This window comes from Equus quagga, chromosome 5 (genome assembly GCF_021613505.1).
Source record: "Equus quagga isolate Etosha38 chromosome 5, UCLA_HA_Equagga_1.0, whole genome shotgun sequence".
NCBI lineage: Eukaryota > Metazoa > Chordata > Mammalia > Perissodactyla > Equidae > Equus > Equus quagga.
Genome location: NC_060271.1, coordinates 78,165,846 through 78,181,588, shown reverse-complemented (window position 1 = coordinate 78,181,588; position 15,743 = coordinate 78,165,846). Strand labels below are relative to the sequence as shown.

The window sequence follows — 15,743 nt, the reverse complement described above, 5'->3', positions numbered from 1 at the left end:
GGCCAAGGATAGACAGCTGCTACGGGGCAGGTCAAGCTGGGGTTTGAACTCAGGGTCTAATTCCACAGCTTCGCTCTTAACTGCTGTGTTATTTACTTTCCAATTGTCCTCCCTCTCAACGAAGAATGCTTATTGTGGGATATGCCATTTTCTTTTTAAGACATGCCATTTAAAACTGGCTGTTTGCATAGCAAAAGCCTAAAAAGAGGGCTTGGGGCTGGGGCCCAGAGGAGCAGAAAAGGGAAGGCAGCTCCTGTCAGAGAAGAGAGGGTCCTTGAACCACACCCTCCTCCCACCAGCTAGAAACCCTTCTGGGTTCAAACCCCCCTCATTTGGAAAGATGCAGGAAGCGCTGGAGGAGGGGGAGCAGGAGCCCTCTGAGAAGCCAGCAGGCAGCTCAGGCCCTTCCCCCGGCAGCCTCTTGGGGGCAGCGGAGCTGGAGTGTGGCCAGAGGGCAAGGAGGATAGTGGTCACCGGTCAGAGCAAACACTCAAACACTCAGACTTGCCCCCTACTCCCCCGGCCCCCGCAAGCCCTCCCCACCCTGGCCAGATCTTCTTCACTCTGGCTAGGACAGCACAGTCCAGAGTGAGTGACCCAGTCTGTCTCTCCCCGACCCCAGGTGGGAGCCCAGCGTAGGGAGGAGGAAAGAAGAGAGAAAACAATGCCTGGGTCTCTTCTGGCCTCCTTGTTCCTGAAGTCCACCGGGGTCTCCCCAACATAGACGGGGAGAGAATTAGCGAGGCACAGGCAAGTTTCTGAGAGCATGGCCCACACACCAGAGCCCAGGGGAGGAGAGAGGGACCAATAAACTGGGGAGAAGGGCTAGGAGCCGGCGAGGTCACCCCACCCACCCGGCAATCATGGGCCTGGTGGCAGGAAGATGTGAACACAAGGACGGCAAGTGGCCAAGTGGCCACTCATCCTTGCTCCTCCCACAGGCCCCCAACCCAAGCCTTACTGTCCCAGCAGCTAGGATGGCCACAGCCCGGGAAAGAACCCAAGGTGGGCTGCAGACCGGGGGTTGGGAGCCCGTCTGTTCTGGTTCCTCGGGGGCCCTTTGGCCTGGAACATTTGGTGGAGCCCATTAAAATTAAAAAGCCAAGTGGCTGGTGGCTCTGAATGCCAGCTCGTTTTCCCTGGCATGGTGGGTCCTGTTTAAGGGAACCAGCTGGCATTAATGGCACACAACTCATCATGAACAGCAGCTAGCGATCAGAAAAATCTGAGCTAATAATCGGGTTCGGGAAAGATAATGAGATATGGAACAATCACTGCTGAGGGTCCCCCAGGGTCTATTTTAACAGCCTCCAAATAAGCCACAAAATAGAAATTAACCAAACAGGGGCTCCATTTTGGCGGAGGGGAAAACAAACAGGGTGTGGATTTTGCACAAGAATTCCCTGTGTGGCCAGCAGACGAGGGTCCTGAGAGAAGCAAGAGCCCAGGACTAGTGGGACCTCAGCAAAGGCCCAAGGAAGCAGTGGGCCTTCTCTGGCCACTGCTCTCCAGCTCTGGCTCCCAGGCCGCTATATTTGCCATGGGGAGGTGACAGGAGCAGAGGAAGGGGAGGAAGACTAGCTTCCTGACAACCCCCCACAGTGGGGCCAAGTGCTGACCAGCCCCAAGAACTGGGGTGGGGTGGGAGCTCTATGACACAAGACCTTCAGCATCGTGAGTTATGTGGCTGATAGCTGTATCCCAGGACTTTCCCAGGCCAACAGCAGCCCAATTTCTGCAAGGCCAGCAAGGAGACAGTGGCTGGGGCTTGAGCAATGCATGTAGCCCTCTCTCCCCCAGGCTGTGTCCTCTACTCCACCCCATCCATTCAGCCCCCTGCGGGATGTCTCTATTTTGATGGGCTTCGGGCACCCCACCTTCACACATCCCAAATGAAGGTTATCTTGCTCTTCCCCACCACACCTGTCACCCTCCCTCAGTCCCAGCTCAGCTCCTCATGCTGGAAACCTAGGTGTGTCCCCAGATGGGAGCCGCTCCTGCCCCACGTCCACCCATCGCGCAGAGCTGCCTGTTCCGTCTGCTGGGTATCCGGAGCATGGCTACTTCTCTCTCCGCTCCCACTGCTTCGCTCAAGTGTCCGCCACTTCTCCCTGGAAAACCGACCCTTCTAACTCGGCTCCCTGCTTGCCCTCTCGCCCCACTCCAGTCCACTCTCTACACAGCAGCCACAGTGGTCCCCTAAAAAGGATATGGACTTGCTGAAAGCCTTTCAGTGGCTTCTCACTGCACTTACAGACCCGCACGGCCCTGTGTGACCATCAGGCCAGGCTGTGCTTGCAAGGCTCCAGCCACCTCGCCATGGCCCTGCTCCTACGATGAGACAATCCCCACCCCCCAGCCTTCAAGCACTGCCCCTCCCTTGGCTTCCTCACTTTTCTGCTGGAATGTCAGGCCCTCAGAGAGGCCTCCTCTTTACAGTCTCTCACAGAACCTGGAACTCCTCCTTCCATGGACCTATCACAGTCTCTAAGTACATATTTATTTACCTTCTTAAAATGTTGAGAATCAAAGTAATAAATGTATATGACTGAAAAACTGAATCATACAGAAATGTTTCTAAACTGTGAACTCTGTACTAAATATCTGTCTCTCCCAATAGGCCCTAAGCACTGGGTGCAGGGCCTGCGTCTCTCTTATTCCTCACGGAATTCCTGGTGCCTGGTGAAACGAGTGGGTGCTTAATAAATGCTTCTAGAATAAATCAAGTGAATGATTTCCGAGGCAGGAAAAAAAAAAGGAGGCTTTTCTTGTGCAGTCACTGCTGTCCACCTCAGCAAACACAGCTCTAAGGTGCTGGGTGCTGCATGCACGGGCCTAAGTCCACCTGAGTGGATGGCTCATCCACTCTGCCAGGAGGCGGAATCTTGAGGGGGCGGCCCCAAGGTCCATGAAGGCTTCTGGGAAAGGAGATTCCTGACTGAGCCCCGAAGGGTGAGTAGGAGGCAGCCAGGTAAGAAGGGAGGGGGGCTCAGCCGAGCTTCAGAAGCATGAAATACCAGGTTGTGTGCAGCTGGCTCTGTGGACTCCCTACTGATGCCTGCCATAAAGGGGTCCAAGAGACCCTGGAGAACAATGGAGAACGATGCCTGAAAGGAGGGATGGCATGAGAGCAGAATTTAGATCCACTCTTGGATGGTGGATAATGGAACCAAATTGTCAGGGGTTTGTGGGGGCCCTGGAGGGCCAAGGACTGGGGCAGGTCAAAGAATCATTGAGGTACCAAAAATGCCCACCAGAGGGCGCTTGTTGTAGCATAAACTCGGTAACCAAGTGGGGCCCATGACCCTCTATAGAGGTCAATTGTCCTGCAACCTCAGCCAGCCTGTCACTTGGTGGCAGGCTCAGGAGCAAAGGGCCAAGGTGGTCGGGACAGAGCCAAGCACAAGCTAAAACATCAGTCAGCTCCAACTGCAGCTGAGTGGCTTGTTTGCCAACAACAGTGACTAGCCCTGACCCCTGAACCACGTCCCATAGGGACCTGCTGACCACCTGCTGGAAAAACAATTACATCAGACCCCTTCCACGTAGGAGGAGACAACAACTTGTCCTCTCCAGAATATATGTGGAGCTGACATCTGTGTTGGACTTGCCACTGACAATATTACCATCTGCAGGATTCCAGAACACTTTAGATTCTGCTATAGGGTCCATGCAATGGGCTCTCCAACCTGGAAGTCACTCATAGTAAAAGCAGCAAGACAATCGTCTGGTCCAGGATTCTTAGGCTGTCAAGCCCCCTACCTCCATCAAGCCCAAAGAAGAACAATATGGCCTGAGGAGCACCCTGGACCACAGAGAACACCCACAGGTGCACCCTCAACCACAGAGCCAACCAGGGGTGGTCTTGCAGGAGGCAGGGCATGCTCTGGACGAGGGACAAATATATGCTGCTGACTCAGCTTTGTCCAGAAAACACAGGCCCAGGAAGCAAGTGTGAAGGTGGGTGGAGGGTCTAACTCCATTATACCTAAAGAGCCTCTCGAAAATCTTTTTCCAGGCCCCATTGTTCTCAGGGTAACTGGGGTGGGGGTGGGGCTTGTCTACCAGGATGGGTGGTAACAGTTCTTCCAATCTGGAATCCGAGAACACTGGGATCCTTGTGTTAGCAGAATAGTGTGTGACTAAGCCTGGGTTTGAATTCCAGCTCTGCCACTGACTTCGCCTCTGTGCCTCTTTCCTCATCTGTAAAATGGACATGGAACCTAAACAGCGCCCAGCCCATGGCAGGCACTCCATAAGTGTTAGCCATTATCACCAGTGTGATTATTTGCCCATCTGACTAGGCCAATAAGCAATGGGAACTGGGAGGGGGAGAGGTTCAGCTCAGGGATCCCCTGGGACACCTCCTTGTACTCCAGAGTCTAGCAAGGTTAACAGACAACCACTGCACCCTATACAGAAAGGGCCCCCCAGGACTCAAACCCATTGGGAATGGAGGTCAGCACGGCCCCAACATGGGAGTCCTCAGCCAGCTAAGCCCTGGCTGAAGGTAAAGGGTGTGGGGAGCAGGCATGAGCATCTCTCATACTCTGGCTCCACCAACCCACTCCTAACTGGTCATGTAGGACTGTAATCCTGAGCCTTCCTCTCCAGCCCGGGGCCACTCTCATCCAGGACCCTGTGTCCCTGACAGTGGTCCATCTGCTGGGCTCCCACGACTTCTCTAGGCCACTTCTGCCTGCACCCTCTGTGACACCCTGGGTCCCTGAGCCCAGGCAGGGGTTCCTGGCGTGGCTGCCGAACTCCTGAGCAGGGCCCTCACAGTACTCCATGAGCAGCTCCTGCTGCTCCCCCGCTTCACCATCACCTCATCGCCACCACTCCTGACATGGAGGCCATACTCATTTTCTGACAGCTTCTGGAATCTGTCATGCTCTTCTTCTCCTGTGTGCCTCTTTGTGTGCTATGCCCTCTGTCTGGAACATACAGCCTTGCCTTCGGCTCTCTCTGGTCTGTTCTATGAGAGTCAGCCCTGTGTGAATTAGGGGCCCCTCTCCTGGCTCCCACCACACCCAATGTTCACCTTCCTCCTAATTCTGGTTATACCACAGAGTATCCTCAGCTTCCCCGTCAGCACCTTGAAGGACACTCCAGTCTGTGCATCTGCAGCTCAGCATCTGCAAAGGGGCACATATGCACCCCTGAAGGGAATGAATGTGTCACACCCCATGGAGCCGGGGCCCAGCGGGGGCTGACTACAGAAACGCTCAACGCGAACTCCCAAACTAAAACACAGTGAGGGCTGATGGCGGCTTCCTTTGTTAAAAGACAGCAAACTGCTAGATTTCAAAAATAACTTAAGATGAAATTTCTGTTTTATTCTTGAGCAAGAAGCCAGACATTGCCAAATCTATTTAGAGGGTTCACCAAAAGCTGCTAACCCCATGCCAGTGGTCCCGCTACCAGCACAAGACTCCACTTATGGGGCACACAGACTGAGGGTCTCTGATTCTAGGGGTTGCTGGCCAAGGTCAGGGGCTCATGAGAGGGGAAATGGGCTGTGCAGGGTTCAGAGAGGAGGCTGGACACCCAAGGCCTGGTCCTCAGTCCCTGGGACCTGCCCTCGGCCTGTCAGCCCCCATCCACGCCACCTGCTTGTAGGGACTCGTTTTAATTAATGCCAGAGCTGGGCCAACCACTGAGGCCGTGACACTTGTTTGCAGGTCATCTCCTCCTAACAGGCTCGCCCTGGGAGGGGATTTGTCACTAATTGAAGCAGAGATCAGTTAATGAGGCCGCGGGGCCTGGGGTTCGAGAGAACAAGGGAAAGGAAAATAAAATAAAGCCTCTTTCTTTGGAGGTTTTGTGATTTACACACACAAAAGAAAAGCAAGCAAGCTGCAGACTTTCCAAGTTAGAAACTCCACTCCATCTGCCGGAGTCAGACCCTCACTGTGTGAAGACGTCAGGCAGAGGGACGCCGCCGCTGCTGCGACTCAGGGATGGAGCCGAGAGGGGCCTCCCCAGGCCGGCAATCAATCAGCAACCTAATTAACAAGTATTTAAGGAGCAGTGCTCCGCGCCCCCCTCTGTGGGGGAGAAGACACAGGGCCTGTCCCTGTTTAACTTGTAATCCAGTGAACAATGAGAGGACAGGACACAGGGCGAACTGAGTGAGTGTGTGGGAAGGACAGAAGTTTCTAGAACTTGGGGCAGGGGGAGAATAGGATGGGCCACTGTGGTCAGGAAAAATCTCCTCAAGGGGCTCCGCAGCTAGGCAGGGAGGAGGAAGGAGGCACAGGCACAGCCCCTGGGGGCCGTGGCGGCCCAGCGTGAGGCCCCCAGTCTCTGCGGGTGAGACCCTGGCTCTGAGAGCCCTGGAGGAAGCCCAGTCCCCAGTAACTCTATGGCTTGGGCATCAGAACCCCCACCCCACAATCTGGGCCAGCTTTGGCCTTATAAGGTGGTTGGGATGGAATGACTGAGGGCCCCCTGGGTGGGACAGTGAGGACTGGGATGCCGAGAGCCTGCGGCCCTGGCAAGAAGCTGTGTTCCCATTCCTGGAGCCCCAGGCCTGCAGGAGGAGGACATCCGTCAGGGATAGCAATCCCCTTCACTCAAGCCTTTTCCCAGCCAGGGCCCCTCAATATTCTTCCCATTTGGTTCCCTCCTTCCGGCTCCTCCCCACCTCACCCTTAAATCCCAAAGGAGGAAAATGGGATTTTCAAACCACTATAGTAGGCAGAGCCATCAGCTCCTCTTATCATAAGGAGCAACAAGGAGGTGACAGAGCCCTTTCTCCTCTCTCACAAGAGCCCCTGACCTTGGTCAGCAACCCCCCCCCCATAGAATGAGGGGTCCCCAACTTGTATGACCCCAAATGAAGTCTCAAGCTGGGTTGCAGGACCACCAGGGTGGGGTGAGCAGTCTCTTGATGAGCCATCTAAATAGATGTGGCAATGTCTGGGTTTTTGCTTGCGGTAAGATAAAAGGATTTAGGGAAGGAGTGCAATTTGGGGCATGAAATGGGGATCCCCTCCCACCTAACTGCTATTTGGAGGTGAGCTGGTCTATGTGGGAGCAGAGGAAATGAGGCCATTTCAGAGCAACCTCAAATCCCTACTTTAGAAGAAGAGTGAAACAAACGATGGTGTACAGTACAACGGTTTAGTACGTCCTGCCCTGGCTGGAGTGGGCAGCCCTTCGCATCGCCCACAGGGGCCACCTCCCCACCCACTCCTGCTCTCCAAAATCTGGAGCACCAGTTTGTGCCCTCTCCATTAAAGTGCCACTAGGATCTACTCTCCTCTCTGCCTAGAAAGACTAGCCTGACAGTCCACCCAGAGAAACCTCTGTCTCCCACACCCCTTACCCGGCCCTGACCCTCAGACAAGGTCTGGCCAGAGCTGCTGGGTGGGGCAGCCACAAAGCAGCAGGACAGAAAGGAAGGTGGGGAGTGCGGGGTTACTCACAGCGATGGAGACGGCACTGATGACAGCTCCCAGATAGCCCTGGATGAACTTGGACACAGGTGAAGGCTGGAAGACAGAGACAGAATCTCAGGCTCACTGGGTGCCCGAAGTTCCCACCCTCCACCCTTGAAAATAGCCCCAGCCAGCTAGGGGTATTCCTGTCCATCAGCCTGGAGGGATAGGAGAGAAGGAAAAAGTCTTTCTGGAAACCAAAGGGATCCAGGCCACCCTCAGTGCAGTTCCATACATGGAAATACAAGGTAGGGAGATGCTGAAGGGCTCACTGCACTTCTGCTCTGTTCTAGAAAGGTCATTGGCAAACACCGCTGGCTGGAGGCAGAGAACAGCAAGAGTCAAATGGGTCATTTATGGCTGGGGCAAGCAGATGCAGTGTAGGAAGGCCCAATGTTGCAAGCAGGCTGTTTGGCACCCAGAGCACTTCTAGGTGGAAATGGCAGTGTCAAGGCTGGGTATAGCCTGGCTGGCTCTCATGGCCCTTGTCAACCCATGCAGCAACTGGGCTTCCACACCAACAGAAGGCACTTGCTCAATATTTCTGTGGAAAAATACATACTAAGTTTCAACGTAGAAAATTAAGAAAGAGCTGAGGAACTTGCCTTTAACCATGCTATCATGGCAATCTGGGAGATGTTAGGTTTAAGGTAAACTGGAGCCAGCCATGCGGAGACGTCCACGTGTGAAGCATATGAGCAAGATGTGGACAGAGGGTTTAGGTAGGGGGCGGAGGCGTCCTCAGAGCAAAACGTCCTGAAGTTCCTACCGCCCAGGCCAGCTCCTAACTTCCCTCAACTCTCCCCCAAGGTTAGAAAATGCCCAGACCTTCTTCTCCCCAAACTGACAGCCACCCAAGGGGACATACGTCCCTCCTCCCATCTCACGGCCTTTGGATGGAAGTACGGGAGAATCAGCCAGGAGGGGAGGCAGCCTCGCCAGTGAAGCAGGGCCCAGCCCCTCCCCAGACAAGAGAAGGCGACCGGGCATCCACCATGAGTTCATCTCAGGAGTGCAGGGGACTTTGGGGAGGAGGTGCCGGTCCTCTCAGACCCCTCATCCCTCAAGGGCAGCCCTTCAGCTTTGCAGCCCACAGTCTGGGGGCCCCGAGGCAGCTTCCAGGCGTGCCTGGAGGAAGCTTTAGGGGAATTCAGTCCCCATGTGGACCACACCGTCCTCACCTAAGATCTGGTATAAGAGCTGCCTCAGGAGAATTCTGAAGCCAGCAGAGCTCATCCCTGTCAGCGCCCCCATCACATTCCCATTTTATGGGCCTTCTTGACTTCGTGTGAACAGCCCCTTCCCAGTGGGGCCCCTCCTGAAGGGTTGGCAGTTTAAATAAGGTGCCTAGAGGGGAGCAATGCTTGACCCAGAGGAGGCAGCCCCCAGTGGTCGCATGCCACACCATGGGGAGGATGAGGGTCACCCCAGCCTGAACCTGGGCGGTGGTCTGTGGTGCTCACCTTAGTAGCATTGCGGTTTGCATAGTTGACACAAGCGTTGTGGCTCTGGTTCAGCCACTGAAAGACAATGGGGGAGAGGAGAAGTCAGGGAAGGTGAGGTCACCTCCCTGGAAGCCAGGCCTGGGCCCCCGGAGGCCACCGCCCTCCAGAAAGACGTGGGTCTGTAACTCATGGTGGTGCCATCCATCCCACAAATCAGCATGATGAACCGTCCCAGATTGCCTGGGACTGTGGCAGTTTTAGCAATGAAAGTCCCCAGTCCTGGGAAGCCCCTCAGTTCCTGGCAAACCAGGACACTGGTCCTGCCTACCCCTGCCATCTATCCTCATCCAGAGACAGACACCTCTTCTGGGATTATGGCGTATGGCCCAAACGGGCCCCCTGCCTTTGCCACATCATCCTTATTATACTACCTACTGGACAGAAGGTAGACATTTGGGCCCCTGGAAGGACGGACAGCCCTGAACCTCTTTCAAAAATATCCCAGCCCAGCGTCCTGCACCGCCTGCAGGATCCAGACCCGGACACTGTCGGACTTTTGCTCAGAGATGACTGACATTTTCTCCCACAGACAGACTGGTTTTTCTCCCTGTCCCTCTTTCTCTGCACAGACTCGCATACAGAGTTTCAGCTGTTTTTAGAGAGCCACAACCAGGACTCTCTGCAGGAGCAGAGAACAGAGGCTGTGACGCTTTTTTGTCCACTTTCCTATCTCGAGGTTGGGGGTGGATTTACCCTCCCCACAGATTTGGGTGAGGCTGATGTCAAAACGAGGCTGTGGGCCTTGAGGTCACTCGTCATGGGACAAGCAGCCAAGGGGTAGAGTGGGCAGCCAGCAATGAGCCATCCAGGCGAGGGCACCAGCCCAGCCCTCATCACCTCCATGCAAAGGTCAGAGTGACACATAATGGCCTGGGACGCAGGCTGCTGGGGACCTGCTCAGCAGGGCCCCAAGTCCTGAGGTTGCTCCCAGTGGCTTCTGGGTCTGGGAGGGGTGGGAAGTGGGATGACTCTCCCCGAGGGGCCTGGATGGGAGAGGAGACCCTGGGGTGGGGAGTTCTCCCCAGCATTTGTCAGACCCTGCCTTCAGGAGCCTCTGTTTGCCAGGAGACTGTTACCTGCCAGAAGACAGTGGACGCTAGTGTCTGGTTGGGCAAGAGAAGACCGACAACCTACGAGAGAGAGGAAAGGCTGAAGAAGGGAAGCAAAACATCCCACACTTTTGCAAAGAAAAATGACGCAGCCACGAACAAGAGTGAGCTGCATCTGTACACTGCTGTGGACGATATGTACAGACAAACTGCGGCCCCCAGTGAGAGGATGTGTGGTAAAAAAAACCTGGTTGCAGAATTATATTACAGCATAATCCCATTTTTGTAAAGAAAAAAAATCTCATCATTTATATCCATATACACAAACACACACACACACATCCATATCTCCAAGCATGAAAAAATCTGCAGCACAGTGTGTAGCTGTCTCTGGAGGTCGGGCTCCACGGTACTTTCTCATATTCTTCATGAATATTTCTGTATTCTTTTAAACAGTGGACATGCATTATTTCCGTAATTGGTGGGCAGAAGAACAATAAAAACAAACAAGCAAACAAAAAGAACACCTTCACATCCACTCAGCTAACCGGCTCCTTCACACCCTGGCCATCCCAAAGGACTTTTGCAAGGATTAAATAACCATTTCAAAGGCCTTAAGTGCTTTACAAATACAAGTTGGGGGGATTTATATCTGTTATCTCTGAGCCCCCATGAAGCAAAACCTATACCACATTTAAGCTACTGAACACAGGTGTCTAATAAATATTTGTTGAATGAGTGAATGAATGAATGAATGAATAAATACACACATATGGCTAAATATTGCTACAGAGGTATGGATCCATTATTCCCAAAGCCCAGATATCACCTAAGACCTGGACTCACTGACTCTGTTTTTCTGGTTGAAGTCAAGACTAACTGTCTGATTTTGACACTGGCCAAACCTTGGACTTCAGGGACCCATGCGTGTGTCTCAAGTTTACCTTTTGGGTGCTTGTGTGCAAAATAACATGTACCAAGTACCGCTGCATATGGAGGAAATGTGCACAACCATCCACATATTGACTTAATTATTATTCCTGTAGATAAAATGGCTCTTTGGCAAGAATTTCTGTAAGGAACAAGTATAAACATTCAATACTACACAGTAAATCAAATTCTAGACATCCTCAGCAGCATTAGTAAATCATGTTTTAAACATTAAAATGTTTTAAAACAGCGAACACGCACACACATTTATATTTATTGGCCCATATCAGCTTGAATGAAATGATATAATGTGAAGCCATTCCATAGCTCCAATGAAGAATTATCTTAGGAGATTTTCTCCGAAAAATGAAATCCCAATTTGATTTGATCTTTCTTTGCAAGGACAGCTTAGGGCACTGGGTCTTAGCCTCAGCTCTGTCCCTGTGTGAACTCCAGAAGACAATCTCCTTTGGGGTTCTAGCTTTCTTACCTATAGAGTGAAAGGGTTGACCTGGGAAGTCCTATCTCGGTTTAAAATTCTATTCTCAGGTTCCAAGTAGTAGATGTAAAGTCAATAGAGATAACCCCATTATCTGTAAAGGGAGCCCCCAGCCCTTGCTGAGAAGTATTGGGGGACCTAGGACCTCCTCCTGGTCACCCCCCAGTCAGGAGCCAGACCACAGAGGGAAGCTGAGCCCAGAAAGGCCTAAAGCTGAGACTAGAGACTGTGAGCCAGCAAGTGTGTGTGTGCACACCTGCACACACTCGTACACATGTGCTTGTCTGACTGCCTCCCAAACCTGAGGAACCAGAGCTGCTCTCCACAGTCGGGAGCATATCCTTCCCCATCATCTGTCAGCTCACATAACACAGTGTGTTAGGAACCACATTGTCTTCTCCCCCTCCAGCCCCACCGCACCCCCTGAACTGGGCTTAGGCCACCAGGAGCGTCATAAGATATAGCCCTATGGGACTCACTGTACCCACCAGATAGCTGTTGCCCAGGACACTCACTGCTCATTACATCACAGGGTCCCCTTTATGAATCCTCTTGGGGGAAATTTTCTGGTCTCAGGGTCAGAAATTTATACTTCTGAGCATCTGGTTTGCATCAGTCTTGCAGACACTGGGCATTTAACTGTGCCTCTCTTTGCACTGACTGTCAAGAAGCTCAGGCCAGCTCTCCACGGCCCACATCTGCCAAGCATACGGACTCTCACTGCAGCTATTTTGTGCCCAAACTTCACTGCTGGCTTCCTCTTATCTTTTCGTCCCTAAACTTCCTCTGGTATCATTTTCATGTTCATTTGTTTTTTTCTAGTGGCGTGCATTTTTTTATGATATCAATTCTTTTCCAGAACAAACCACAGCCCTAAACTAAACTAGTACCCAGGCAATGTACTACACACAGTTTGTAACTAATGAGGTTTTCACCTTGTTGGCCAACCCCATCTGGCCTCCTGTCCCAACCTCCTGCCCTAACACCAGCCTGTTGTCCAGGCTGGGCAGCTCTGACCCCTTATGCTTTCTTAAAGAGATTGATTGATTGCTTGATTGATTAATTTTGCTAAGCACTTCCCCTTCTGTCACTTACCATGATCCTTATTATAACTCTGGGGCTTAGACAAAATAAAGATTACTTTCTTTATTTTGCAAATGGGGAAATTGAGGCTTAGAGAAATTCAGTGATCTGCCCAAGCCTTCACAGAAAGCTAGAGAAAGAGAGTTCCTGCTTCCTGGCTTGGAGGCCCTGACTCTCTGATTTTAGGGGCTCGTTCTCTACTCATCCCCGTAAGCACAAAGGAAGACTCATGCTCCATGCCCATTTTGAGCATCTTCTATGCGCCAAGTTCCATGCTGCTCCCAGTGGAAATTTATCAGAAGAGAGGAATATACAGCACCTAACCACCATAAACACAAAGACCAAACAGGAAAATGCAGAACGTCCTTTATAACAGCTGGGCGTGAAAATGACAAGATGGTTTCACAAGGTCCTCGGGTGTGCATAAATTCTAACATATAACCAGGAGTTCAGGAAGAGAGAAGTCAGTGTGCTTTGGTTATCTGCTGATAGGAGGGACGACAGAGCTGAGGTGTGTACGTGTGTGTGTGTGCACATGTGTGTGTGTGTTCACTGGAGCAGGAAGAGCCAACAAGAGTCTGGTCTTATTGAAGAAGGAGCTTTGGGAAATCAGCAGATGTGAGTCCAGGGAGGGTGAGGTTAGAAAGCAGCGGAGCACGATGCTATACTGGCCCAACGGGGCCAAGGGAGCGACTGGAGGCTGAGGCAAGAGGAACAGGGACCCCGCCCTCCAGGTCCTACAGTTAGGCTGGTGGGGCCAGGAGCAGGCGGGTGCCAGCCCCATTCCCTATTAGGCAACACGCAGCACCATCTGCACAATCCCAGGAGCAAGAGCAGATATTTTATAACTTCCTTTTTTCTTTTTAAGTCTAAATTAAAAATAAATGTTCCTTCAGTTCTCAGATGTATATCTCTGGTGCAACCTGCCCACATTCCCTCACGCTGCCCTTTCCAGAACATGGCAGGGGAAAGGAGGAAAGCGATGGATAGAGAGGGAGCCAGTCCACCCAGCTACAATGCCAGTGGATTGCACCTCTTCCAAGAGGGAAAAGCTTCAGGCGTGGCCGCGCAGACGAGTGGAGAGAGCCCAGAATGTGGCTGGTACCAGGGAAAGTGGAAGAAGAGCCAACAGCCAGAATTTCCAGTACAGCCTCCACCCTATCTTGCTGCAGGACCTTGGCCAAATCGCACATCCTAACTTTGCTCCCATTTATAGTTCGTAACATGACTGGGGTGCCCCCCACAGCTCCCGCCCCCTGGCAGCTGTCCTCTTCGCACATCTGTCTATCTTTGCTGTTCCCCTTCCCCTCGGGTGGCCAGCCATGGGCCCTGGTGATATCACTCAGGCTCTGCTTGCAGGAAGAGTGGGACTCAAATCCTGGCTCTAGTATTTACCATCTGTGTGACCGTGGGCAAGGTACTTGAGCTCTTTGTGCCTCCGTTTTTTCATCTGTTAAATGGGGATGACTCTGGTGCCTCCCTGGATGGCCATGAGAGGAAGCAACATGGAAAGAATTTGGCACAGTGTTGGCATGCTGCAAGTGCTCACTGGGTGTTGAGTGTTAGTATTGTTCCTCTCCTCCTATCTTGTTCTTTTCTAGTCTTTGCTGGTCTCTCCTTTCTCTGAACTCCACAGTCTGCATTACACAATTGAGCACCAACTTGTGCCCCATCTTCTCTTTGAACACAAGCCATAACCCTCAAAGGATAGTGAGCTCCTGGAGCTCCTGGAGGTAGAGTCAAGGCTCTTCTCTCTGATGTCCCTCAAACCACTCAGCACAAAGCTGGGCCCACACTACACCCTGAAGAACATCATTAATTCCTTAGCAGGAATGGTAGTTAATTCTTGGCCAGGAAAAAGACCTATGATGGATTGTGACAACGACGACCATCATCCATCTCTTCCTTACTCCTTTTATTAAAGTCTGAATTGCATGAGGGTGTTGACCTTTGGAGAGGGGGGCAGACTGAGTTTTTGGTCCTGATTCTTCACTCCTCCCTTGCCACAGGAGGAATGTATTTCCATGCCCTCAGCGTTGCTTGGGCCATACGACTTGCATTGGCCAACAGCGTGTGGGAGAAAGTGGCAGGGTGCCAGTTCTGAGCCCAGGCCTCAGAGCCCTTATGTGTTTCTGCTGGTCCTCTTGTGCTTCTAACACTGCCACAGGAAGACAAGCCCTGACTAGCATCCCGGTCCAAGGAGGACAAGAAATGTGAAGAGGAGAGTCCAGCCTGGGTCAGCTGACTCCCAGTTGACCCCATTGAGACCTGCCATGAGAAGCAGAACTACCTCAGTCAAGCCCAGTCTAGACCAGTCAAACCCCAGGCAACCACAGATGCCTAAGGATAAATGCTTATGGCTGCCACCAAAATTTTGTGGATGTTTGTTATACAGCACTAGAGCAGCAAATAGCTGATTAATACAGGGATCACCACATATGAAGAGTGGATATGCCATCCTTCCTCCTCCAAAATTCTGTACCATTGCTAATGTACCTTCAATTATGTCTTCACTGGTGACGTTGGTTCCTGAGCAGCCTAGCTTATCAACCCACTCCACCTGGTGACCGTTAGCCCAACTCTGGGGCAGCCCTGGCCAGCCCAGGAAGAAGGGAAGTTTGTGCTTGAGCCTCGTCTCAGGACAGAATCAGGAATGGGGTCAATGGTACACATATGGCAACCGGCTCACAAGCAAAATTGCATCTTGACTTCAGGCCTCTTCCTTCAGAGTGTTCTAACCCCATCAAGAGATGAGGTCTCCATCTGGGAGAGAGGAGACAGCAAATATTCCAACCTGCCTGGCCACAAGTGGGACATCAACAGCTGAAGACAAGGACAGAGGAGCAAGTCCACTGGTCACAATTCTGTGTTCTGCGACACTGGGACTCAGAAAGAGAGAACTTAGCAACCCCCACCCCCTTGGTTGCCACCCATGCAAAACTGATTCAAGTGATAGGAGAGAGATTTTTTAAAAGTTTAGAAAATCTGGAGAGGAAACAGGAGTTGTGTCAAAACAGCTGGGTGAAACTTAAGTCAGGGGAAGACAACAGGGTACAGAAGCATCTTGCTTGGCAAAAATAACTGTCCCTCTCACCCCCCAGCCCGTATCTACTTGGCTAATCCCCCCTCATCCTCCAGGTTTCAGCTTAGATGTCCCTTCCTCCAGGAAGCCTTCCCTGACCCTCAAGATAAGGTTAGGTCTCCAGTCATATAGTCCCCCAGCACCCCGCCT

At 52.2% G+C, this 15,743-nt stretch overlaps 1 protein-coding gene across 1 annotated transcript in view; it reads right to left on the bottom strand.

The window, feature by feature from the left end:
• The window catches only part of SFXN5 (sideroflexin 5), a 108,057-nt gene that overhangs the window by 43,900 nt on the left and 48,414 nt on the right, over window positions 1–15,743 (bottom strand). The window contains exons 7-9 of the mRNA XM_046660892.1: window positions 10,027–10,080; window positions 8,909–8,965; window positions 7,434–7,499 (exon numbers count right to left, since the gene is read on the bottom strand). Of these exons, the coding sequence (XP_046516848.1) occupies window positions 7,434–7,499; window positions 8,909–8,965; window positions 10,027–10,080 (177 nt within the window). The remainder of the gene's footprint in view (window positions 1–7,433; window positions 7,500–8,908; window positions 8,966–10,026; window positions 10,081–15,743) is intronic.